We start from the raw sequence: 12,006 nt of genomic DNA, 5'->3' as shown, positions 1-12,006 counted from the left end.
TATTGAAAAAGTCACGTGCAATATTTCGAGTATTTCGGAAATCTCGGTAATCTCGTTTTGAAAATTTCGGAAATCTCGGTCATTTTGGCATTTTACACCCACAGAAAAATACCATATTTCGACGAAATTTCAGTATCTCGAAAATTTCGGTCAGACCGAAACACCGAAACGAAACGAGATTTAGTACCATGAGTGCAAGAGGACTAATGAATAATGCCACGTTGAACCATAAATTCAGCAAAAGATGCAGAAAAATATTCCTTAGCGTTATCACTACAAAGAATACGCAAAGGAGTCTGAAATTGGTTATTTATCTCATTCACAAAAGCACAAAAAATGGAAAACAACTCAGAACGATTTTTCATTAAGTAAAGCCAGGTAACCTTGGAATAGTCATCAACAAAGGTTACAAAGTAACGAAAACACAAAATAGAAACGACAGGACAGACCCCATACATCTGAATGAACTAAAGAAAAAGGTTGGTCAGACCGTTCATTGACTCTATGAGGGTAACTCACACGATGAAGTTCCCCAAATTGATAGGACTCACAATTTAAACTAGAAAGTGACCGAAAACAACTATCCAAAAGCTTTAAACTCTCCAACAAAGGATGACCCAAACGATAATGAATCTAGTGGGGTAACGCCACACCAGTACACGCCATAGATGAAGTGTCTATAAGTATGTAAAGCCCCCCCCCCCAACTCATGACCTCTACCAATCATCTTCTTCGTCGTAATATCCTGAAATGCATAAGAATTTGAGAAAAAGGTTACAGAACAGTTATGGGATTTGGTAAACCGATTAACAAAGAAAAGATTGAAAGGAAAATCAAGCAAGTATAAAACAAAAGATAAAGACAAAGAAGGTGTAACATGAACAGCACGAGTACCAGTCATGTTAGCTAAGGAACAATTAGCTAAAGTAACACTAGATGAAGATTTTTGGAAGGAAGAAAGAATTCCTGAAACACCAGTCATGTGATCCGAAGCCCCTGAATCAATGATCCAGGGACAAGGAGTAGCAGTCGAAATACAGGCAGTAGCATTACCTGTCTGAACAAAGGTGGTGGTTGGAGGCTGAGCTAACTGAGAAATCTAAAATTGGGTAAAACGGGCATATTCCTCATCAGACATCTTCACGGTCTTACCCTCAGGTTGTAGAGATGCAGAAACTGTAGACTTAATAGTGGTAGCAGAATTGGCAAACTGTTGCTGAGATGGTTTGCCATGAAGTTTCCAACAAAAGCGTTGGATATGTCCTGGACGACCACAATGGTGATAAGTCCTCACCAAACCCGAACCATCAGGAACACTCGGAGTACCCAAGGTAGGTGGTTTGCTAGAACCAGCCCCACTATTGGGCCCACGGTTTGGGGGAAAAGAAGCCAAAGCCGAATTATCAACAACAGTAGTGCTCTGACGAGAGACACGTAGAACCCTAGAAAAAGCCTCGGACAATGTGGCTACCTTGTCACCACCAAGAATTTGGGAACAAACTGAATCAAACTCCTTCCCCAATCCTCCTAAAAAGCCCATGACAGCAAGTTGTTCCCGCTGACTTTGCATGTCCCACATTAGAAGTAATAGGAAGTAAGGAATTTAACTCCTCATACATCCTCTTAAAATCAGCAAAATATTGGGTCAAAGGACAACCCTTTCGATCAACCCTCTAGAATTCTTGGGACAAGTTATAAATGTGAGAAAGGTTGTTTTGTCCAGAATACAAAACATTAAGATACTCCCACAGCTCCTTAACCGTATCAATATGTGTCACCAAATCAACAATTTGGTGCTCCATAGAATTCAGCATTTGTCCCAAGATTCGAGCATCAACTGTATCCCATAATGAGTCATCATCAGGCTTAAACTTAAACAGGTGATCCTGCTGATCACGTCCCATCAATACCAACTTAACAATTTTCTTCCATTGTTGAAAGTTGGTGATTCCCTCCAATTTCTTTTCAGTGATACAATTGGACGAAGAAGGGAAAACTTCAGTCATCACAGACTTGGAACCATCAACCATAATTTACTACCGAGTTGATGAAGTGAAGAACGAAGAATAAAATTCTGGAAAAATCGAACCTCCAAAAACCCATGGCAAAAATCGATTTTGCCAGAAACCCTGACAAAAATCGATTGCAATAGGGGATGATCCACAATCAAAAATGATAAATGTCCTTCAAAAAGGGCGCAGCACACTCCAAAGAAAATCCAGCTTAGTCAAGAAACAGCCCAAAATTCGATCTCAAAACCTTGTGAAAAATAATCGTTTTTTCTCCCTTGAAAAATTGATCTCAAAACCCTGACAAGTGCTGCCAATTCTATGCTTCAGCCTTCAATGCAAACTTCACTCCATCCAATGCAATCAAACACATCCACAAACACAAAACGAGACCCAGTTCTTAATTTATACCATGAACTAGTCTCTAAAAGGCCCAAAATACAGCATAGAGTGCTGCACCCCTTCAAACAGAAAAAAAAAAAAAAAAAAGAGAAACCGCATGTCTTCAAGCTTCAATACCCACTTCAATTTTCAATCGTAGGCTGTAGAAAAGAGAAGAAGCAATCCACCGAGAGCTGTAACAGTGCCTATAGCTCTGATACCATGTCAATAAGAAGAAGAAGAGAAGAAGAAGAACAAGGAGAAACAAAAGAGGAAGAAGAGAGAGAGATGTGCAACTTGGGAGTTACACGATATGTGTAATCTCCCTCTAAACTTCAATTTATATTCACTTAAAGGTATAACAGGAAACACAAAAATAAAAGAAACAAAATAACTTGACCTATCTACCCTTCTCACATATACCTATAGACACTAATACCGAGACACATACAAATCACGATAACAGTAAGCATAGGGCAACCACAGGGGAAAGGGGAGGGAGATTCCCTTCAGAATAAAAAAAAAGGCCAGTTTTGTTCAAACAATAGTTCAAATGAGCATATTTATGGTGATAGGCCTCAAAAATTAGTTAATTGGATCTAGCACAGTGCTACAAATGGATGACCATTCATTCCAAGATGACTAGTACAGGCATTCTTCTTCATCCCAAGTCTAAACAAATCTCTACCACACTTTACTTTAACGTGCCATGTTCCTAGAGCAAGAAAAACATTTATGCTACATTCCAGCAAATCGTCACAGTGCAATTTTGACCTCTAATATCTAATTCTTGGATCACCATTCTCACCTGTATACCATATGCTGCTATATGGAAATGTAAAATTCCATGGGAAACTAACAAACTACTGATTGATGGAAAAACTGGAGAAATGTAAATCACATGAAAGTCCTGATGTTGAATCAAAAGGAAATCTAATTACAAATAACTATACACAGCAAAATCATATAACAAAAAATTATGAAGTTAACATGTTCAAATAAAAATAAACTCACCAAATGCTTCCCAGACAACCTTAATTGTGCATATTTGCACTGAAACAAGAACAATCAATTATGTCCTTGACAAGCATCTTAAATGCCAATTAAAAATCAATTTCAGAATTTACACTTGAAGCATTGCAGATCAAGTTACCTACTCAATGGCATTTAAGGAGATAACTTACAGTCAGGCATGTATAAAGATAGGTCAGGGATATAAATCAAACTTACATTAAGCTTTGAACTAGCTTTGAGTTGATTTATTAGGAGAGGAACTGTAGCCCCTCGAATCAAGACAGTTGTTAGAGCAATGGATGCCCACCTAGAAGAGTTATTCTTGCATTAGAGGAAGCAGAACCACAATAAGAATGTGTCATACTTTAATGCACACAGAGAACTGTGTCACCTCCTTAACATCTTGATGGTAATAGACATTTTGGAGTCACTAACATATCAGATATCATTTTAATGTCATAGACTACATAACCTAGGCTATAAACAAGTAAAGAATGACAAACTGGTCCAATTTCCAAAGCTAAAAGGATTAGTTTCATGGGAAAGATGACGGGACAAACAAAAAGGGTAGTCAGGAGAAACTGTTTCTATTCAAACAAAGTTTTCAAGTCAAATAGAGACACATTTCCCAACTCTTTCACACATTAGCATCTTCTAATACATGTTTGTTTTTAAAGAGTAGCAACAAAGTCCTCTTTTTTTTTTACCACTAACGTCAAGAACACTCGATCCATTCCTAAACCACCTTTCACTTTGAGTCAACTGACGATCTAATCAAATAGGAGTTGTTAAGTGTTACTAGTGTTATTTGGTGTTACCATTATACTAAGGCTATATTTGGTGTAATGTTCAATGAGTGTCATAATGAGAGTGCATGGTTTATATTTAATTACCATGACAATGATTGTTTAAATGTGTAATCATGTTATGTATGAGTGTACCATGGCATTTCATGTATGAAAGTTTAAGTATGTTGTGACATGAATTTTTACTCAGAGGAAAATATGTATTATTCATAAGTATGGAATGTAAATAAAAATGCAAGGTTTTCATATTTTTGGACTGGACTGCGACCCTTTCCAACAGGGGGTCAGGTGTTGTATGAGGTTTACAGAGATTTTGCTAAATGCCACCTAGTATAAGTGGTAATGTACATTACATACTGCCTAGTACAGACAAAGTGTGTGTGCCACCTAACATAAGTGGTCATAATAAGGTTTTGTATGCCACCTACCATAAGTGGACACTCACAGTACGTGCTATTTGCACAAGCCCTTGCAGAAAGGGTACTGCCTAGTAACAGCGGTGAGCTAGGAAGGAATGTTATGTCGCCTCACTTCTGGAATTCAGATTTGGATCAATCTAATGAGTTTTGCACGCCATGTTATCACGAGTTTTTGCATGTTTTTATTTATAAGTTTATGCATGCCATTCATCATGCAACTGTCTAATGATTATTAAGATGTTTATATTATTTTGAATTATTGTGTGAGGATGTGTGTTTGTTCTGTCTTACTGGGCTTCACAGCTCACGTTATTATATTTCCTACAGATCAGTAGATAAGGATTGCCAGGACGAGGTTGGATCAAAGAGGACATTTTTTTGTTATTGCTTAAAGTAATCTTTATTTCAGTATTTGGTTTTGGAATGATGTAATAAGACAGTTATCAGTTTTTTTTTTTTTTTGTGAATAAATAATTCAATACCAAAACCCTGAAAAGAAAAGAGAGGGGAAGGGGGAAGAATACACAGGGGAAAAGGGGGGAATGAACAAAATCTCAAGCCCTAGGAGGGTCAGAAGCCTGCAAAAAAGAAACAGCTAGACCCCAGGTAACAACAATATGCCAGTTCCTTGGGGTATCAATAAGAGAACCATGAGCAAACATATGAAACCAGGAGCTGACGTCGAAGATGGCTTTCCAAATCTTATCAATAGAATGGGAGTTGGTGAAGTCCATCTTCGAAGATTTCTCTCCATCCAGATGTGCGAGATAGCAGCCCCAAACAGCAACTTGCCAACAGTGTCAGATAGAATTCCCTGAAAAAGTCATATCCAACAAAAGCCACTCCAGAGCAAAGGATACAGATCTCCTACCGCGGGGCCAAATGAAATCAAGGGCTTTTTCCAAATGGTGGAAGTAAAGGGGCAACAAAAAAAGGTGATCGACGTCCTCTATGTCATTCCAGCAAAGGATACAGGATGGGGAAACGGGGATGTGCCGGTGTTAGAGAAATGATTGGGTGGGAAGGCAAAGATTAAGGGATTTCCAGACATTGAAACTATGACGGGGAATGTGACCTTTGAACCAAACTAGCTTATGTCAGGGGACACAGGGGTGATGATGTATGAACAAGTAATGCAGAACCAAGGGTGTATTCAAGGAAGAAGAAGAAGAAGAAGAAGGCCGCTGCCTACCTTGGCAGTCAGCCACGATTTTGATGCTGCGACTCCATCGAGCCAGACTTGAACCAGCCCAAGTATTGGGCCAGTTTTGGACCAGGAAACACTTTAAGTTAGTTTCTATTTTCATAATTAGACTTTAGTACTTTCTGTTTTTGTAATTATTAGTTAATTTCTATTTTTGAAATTAGAAAGTTTTCACATCAACTTAGTTGTTGATAGTGCTATGTAACCTCATTCAAGGATTATAAATACAACCCAAGGGGGGAGGGCTTAAGAGCTCCACGATTTGATTCTCCAATACTGCTGCTTGCATGTTGCTTCAATGAAGCTAATTCCATGGTGTTTGATCCTTGGTGATAGAGCTGGTGTGTCATCCAAGCTGACTCCTTGCAGTGGGAAGCCCAGGAGGTTCTTTCTTGTTGCTGATTTTCATTCCCTACAAGTCTTCAAGCCTTCAAAAGCCTCTTCCCTTCAACCGAGTTCCATTGCAGCTGCTCAGACCTTCATTCCCAGGTTACTTTCTATTTTCAGCCTAACCTTCTAATTCCATTACACCCTTCCCCTGCTCAATCCAACCATCACCTTTCTCCCATCTTTTGAGCATTTCTTCCACATCCTATAGCCTCCACACGATCCGCTTTTTAGCCCCATCTGACCTGCAGAACACCTTCCACAAGAAATCTCCCTAAAACCCATCAAAACCCCACTTTCCCAGCCTGCAGACCAAATCGGCAGAGACTACTGCCCTGTTGCAGAGCTGTTTGCCTAATCCCTTGACTTCCCTGTTATTCTAGACCTATTCCCTCTCCTTTACCTTTACCCTCAGCCTATCCATTAATACACCAACCCAACCCAACCCAACCTTAACCCCATCGAATTGAACCCTTTCCCTGATTCAGATCCTGTTTTGGGCCTGGTTGAACCTTCAATCCTGTCCTACATTAAGTGGTATCAGAGACATTGTCCAAATAGGGGGGATTGGAGGGGGGAGGCAGTGATTCAGAGCTGAAGCCCTACATCTGCAAGAAGAAGAGGAACAAGCAGCTGCTGCCCAAGTAGTAGTAGTAGTACTATTTCTATACTTTTTTTTAAAGAGCTTTTGTTTTTTTTTAAATTGAACCGGCCCAACCTGGTTCAACCAATGGTTCAATTTAAGTGACTTAAGTCACCACTTTTATTTTATGTAATTTTCTTTTTTTTGGGTCCACACTACACTCCCACGAATTTAGAAAGGCAGGTGGACTAGTATAGTCAGCTAGGAGTATTCACATTCCTAGGCTGAACAGGTGTAAGGCCCTTATTTAAGCAATGAAAACCGTGGAGCTCTTCACTCTCCACTTTTGAAAATTAAATTGCTCTTGCAAGCTGCTGCTGTTTCTCTTCCACTGTGAAGGCTTGCTTTGTGTGTGATCAAAGCTGGTGGGATTGGTGTTTGATCCAATCGACACCTTGCGGTGTGAAGCCCGGGTGGTTCATCTACAAGTTTTCTTTCAAGTTACAGTCCAAGATCTAATTTTTATTCAAGCTACTGCAATTACAAGCTACTACCTCTTATCTTCAACAATTACAATTAAGTGTGGAAGCATCCCCATCCCCCATTTCTTCTCCTAACCCTCTACAGCTCCAAACCCTAACTCCCCCATCTCAAATCCAAAACCCAAAGCCCTAACACCTGCACAGACTAAATTAGGCATCAGTTTTGTCCCAAAATTGGATCAAATTTTCCCCTCCCCAATAGGGAAACTCGATCTGTATTTGGTCCCCAAACTCCCATTCAAATCCTAGATTCCTTCATCCCTCCCCCCCCCCCCCCCACAAAACCCCAAAACCCTAACTTTCTGTCCAGCCAATTCCACCCATTAGAACCCTTCCATAACCTGACTGAACCTCATTAGAACCCTTCCATAACCTGACTGAACCTCATTCACACTCCCATTAACACTCAATCCTAACCCTAGGCCCACCCCCTCACTCTAAACCCTAAATCCCCTCAAGTTACACTTTTCAAAAACCCTAAACCTAATTTTCTGTCCTATTCTAATTACACTCACATTCCTACCAAACCATCTCAGGACCTTCACTGATAGACTCCCCTACACCTGCCTAGCATAACCATCATCTCAAACCCTAACCCTAATTTTAACCTAAAATCATATTTTGCCCTAATCGGATTACTAGTTCATATCAGATCCTGTTGTACTGGCTCCTAGTTGGTCTTCTACCAACCTAGGACTACATTAAGTGGTATTAGAGACATAGATGAACATGGTAGAGCATTACCAGCAGTATCCGATCCTATGGCTGCAACATTTGAGATGTTTCAAAAGTTCACTACTGAATAGAAGGCTATATCTGAAGAAATAAGAGCTGAACAGAGGACTATCAATGAAAGGTTGCAACTAATTGAGCAACAACAGGTTACTCCTGTTAGGGACAGCAATCTGCCCATGGAAGAGGACAGATATCAGGTGCAGTCCCAAGTCCCCTGACCTCCTAGAAGACACAAGGAAGACAGGGACAGGCGTAGGGGGATTACAGGGAAGATAGGGAAAGGTATAGAGATCACAGGGAAAACAGGTATAGAGATGACAGGGAAGATAGAGATCGACAGAGAACTCCAGAGAACCGTATGAGCTTTGAAAACCATATGAGGTCTTATTTCAATGCTGATAATGGTGCCTTCCGTCAACAATATGGTGATGTTCAAAAGGTCAAGCTGGAATTAAAAGAGTTCGATGGCAACCATGAACCCCAGGTATTTTATGATTGGATAGCTGCTCTAGATGACTATTTTGATTGGTTTAATTTACCTGAGGATAGAAAGATAAAACTAGCACGTACTAAGCTAATGGGTTCCGCCCATAAGTGGTGGAGAACTACTGAAGGGGACATGGAATATGATGGTAATGCGCCTACTACATGGGCTGAGATGAAGCATGAGTTAAGAAAGAAATATTTGCCCAGGAACTTCAAGGCACACTTACAAGATCAACTAAACACCCTTCGCCAAGGGAATATTACTATGGCTGAGTACGTGCAGAAATTCGATTCACTCTCCTCCCGTACTGGCATTAGGGAGAATGAGATTCAAGTATTATCACGTTTTCGTTTGGGATTGAGGTACGATATCAATAAATCGATTGGAGTTGCTGATGTGTTCAATATTAGAGACTGCTTTGAGAAAGCTCTCAAGGTTGAAGAGCTATTGGCACTTATCGGTAAATGTTCTTAGGGACTCCCCTTTAATCTCACCACCTTATCTTATGGTACAAATGTTCCCTCCTCCTATGCTTCTATGCATTAAGGCACATATCCAGGATCACCAGTCTATGTTGGGTGGTTAGGCTCTCTCTACGGATAACTTTACAGTCCATACACACCAATCTATTTGCCCTTCTTGTTAAGAAGAAGTCTATTTGGATGGTATGATTCCCACTTTTATAGGTAACGAAGTGCTCCTCTCTATTTTTCAAAGAAAGTGTTCACAATGGAAAGATCATAAGCTACCGCAAAGTCTAGGATTGAGGTCTCCTCCTCATTCCTCTCCCCAACCCTGTAACCTCCATGAACACTTTCATATCCTCTATGCCTATGGTCACTCCCAACGTGTCCGTTCAAGTCACCTTCAATAATAATTGATTCATCCTGGCTAAAGCCCTGCAATAACTCATCCATGTGTTCCCAAAATTGGAACTTACTACTTTCATCCAATCCTACTTAGGTTGCGGTGCGTAAGTGGAAACAATGTTGGCAACTTCATTCTCCAAAACCAGTTTTATAGATATAATCCGTTGGAAAGGTTTGACCGGAACATATTTATTTGTTTTGATATCTAAAAAAATATTTTCATTCAGGTGATTTTGACAACATTCGCGCACACCAAATAAGGTTTTGCTGAAACATAACTCCATCAATATAAATCAGATTTAAACAATCTTGGATTTGTTGCAAAACTAGTTTTGTGCTCTACCTAATGCAAAAGTCTCATGTAAAAATAAAATCCTTTGACCAGTCAAACTTCTTAGAGAACAAGAACATTTCTCTAAATCGAGAGCAGTTTAATTACTTATAGATAAGATAATATTTTCTAAGAACAGTATAAACCAAATGTGATACTAGGTATACCATGACAATGACTAATTCTAAGAACAATATAAACCAATTGTACGTTTTGATTGTTTCAAACTTCCAATAGCTTGCTTCTTCAGTTCTGTTGTCTTCTAGTTCTATGCTGATTTTTTATGACTTGATGTGGCTCAATATTAATTTTGATGACTTGATGTGACTTAATGTTTATTTTGATGACTTGATGTGGCTTAATGCTGATTTTTTATGACTTGATGTGGCTTAATGTTGATTTTTTGATGACTTAATGTGGCTTAATGTTGATTTTTGAAGATATGAGGTATATATTGCAACATACTAAATATGTTAGAAAAAGCGGGGAATTAAAAAATAACATTTGGGCGCCTAGGCAGGCGCCTTATCGCCTAGCTCTTAGGCACCCCTCCACCGCCTTGAATCGCCTTGCCGCCTTGACAACTATGGTTTCATTTTCTATATAAGCTTCTTTTCTCTTCAGTCAGGCAACTTCAAGTAAATAGAGGAGAGTAGAATGATCCCTAAGCATATACTGACAAAAAAATTTGGTTATGGACCATAATTCAAGTGCATGATCATAAAACTTGCACAGATGAAAATCTAAATCTTGCATGATATAGAGAAAGCAAAAGAGATCCAAAAATTAAACATTACTCAAAGGGAATAAAATAACACACAAACAACTCAAAAGATGCATTGGCAACTTTGGCAATAACAGGAGGATTGTTACATCAGACGTGCAACCACATACCAAATACCAAATGTGCAAACAATAACCAAAAATCAAAATTATAAACCAGTATTAATGTACAATACTATTATGTGACACATACAATCAGAAGAATATACAAAACCACAAGATTTCATTTACATGGCATCTGAGGAGCATAACCAACTTAACTCCCCCATACCCTCCCCAAAGAAGGGGGGAAAAAAGATAAATAAACATTAGAGAAAACAAAAGTAACATAATTAAAAGATAGAAAAACACAAAAATGGAGACAAGTTTTTACCAATTCAAGCCGGTAGAAGAATGAACACCATCAATTAAGTACTGCAAGGCTGCAATGGGATAGAAAGAATCAGCAGCTGCAATAGCCACTTCATTTACAATAGGGGCCTGGGAGACTGCCACTTCCACACCCTCTTCTGTGAAAACATCTGCAATATCACTCGCATACTTAATCTTATCTGAGCCGTCTGCAATAGTACTTGACATATGCCTAAAAAATGAAGACCCAAGCCCTGGAAGGACATAGATGGAAGAACTTCTTTTCTCTTGAAGCAGAGCACGAAAACCAGAAGCTGAACCATTGAAGTTACTGTTGCAGGACCCGCGTAGCAGAAAATGACTAATTGTTGTTCGGGAAGGATTTGCAACAGAAGGTTGGCCTTTGCCATCCTCATCACGAAGAAGAAAGCTGAAGGACGGGTGGAACCTTTGCCTGAGATAGGTCACCTTGGTGGAGATGCTGTGCCTGCAAGCCATCTATTGAAATCTGGTTTGAGATCAAATAAATAAAGACAAAAAGTTGAGATAAAGAAAATGATGCAGATCAAAGCATGAAGAACAGGACAAAAACAGATTTCAAAAACAAAGTTACTGTTCATATGAACAGTAACTCGGTACTGTTCACGTGAACAGTGTTGTGGGTCCCAACTTAGACCATGAGTGCCTCTATTCTAGAAGCCTTGAACAGCAAGACACTCCAGAATCGATGGGACAGCTTCTAGAAGATTGAAGACCAAGTTAGCTTCCTTTTTTTGACAAGGATCTAGTTTCTATTTTGAGAATATTATTAGAAGATCCTTAGTGGGGACCACATGAGAATCCAAGCTTTTACAAGAAAGAGGATCGGCTGCTAGAAGACTTGAAGATCTGATTTTAGTTTGTTACTATTCTCTTAGTAGTACTTAGTTACTAAATCTATTAGTTTCTATTTTAGTTATTCTTGCATATGGCTGAATTATAAAGCCTAGTAGTTCTAATTTAGTTACCTTCTATTTTAGTTAGGATCTAGTAGTTTCTATTTTAGATTAGTTTTTATTTTGGAAAGTTTCTATTTTATTGTCAGCTTGTCTAAGCTATTAATAGG

General features: G+C 39.1%; 1 protein-coding gene across 3 annotated transcripts in view; it reads right to left on the bottom strand.

Annotated features, from left to right (window-relative positions):
* The window catches only part of LOC122640098 (mitochondrial inner membrane protein OXA1-like), a 73,354-nt gene that overhangs the window by 36,326 nt on the left and 25,022 nt on the right, over positions 1–12,006 (bottom strand). For all 3 annotated transcript variants that reach the window (XR_006329624.1, XR_006329625.1, XM_043833226.1), the window contains exons 4-5: positions 10,924–11,403; positions 3,621–3,711 (exon numbers count right to left, since the gene is read on the bottom strand). Coding sequence is in view for 1 of the 3 variants with exons in the window: in XM_043833226.1 (XP_043689161.1) it covers positions 3,621–3,711; positions 10,924–11,399 (567 nt within the window). In the remaining 2 variants the exon portion in view is untranslated. The remainder of the gene's footprint in view (positions 1–3,620; positions 3,712–10,923; positions 11,404–12,006) is intronic.

This window comes from Telopea speciosissima, chromosome 9 (assembly GCF_018873765.1).
Source record: "Telopea speciosissima isolate NSW1024214 ecotype Mountain lineage chromosome 9, Tspe_v1, whole genome shotgun sequence".
NCBI lineage: Eukaryota > Viridiplantae > Streptophyta > Magnoliopsida > Proteales > Proteaceae > Telopea > Telopea speciosissima.
Note: the sequence above shows the minus strand (reverse complement) of the source record. Positions and strands in the feature narration are given on the sequence as shown.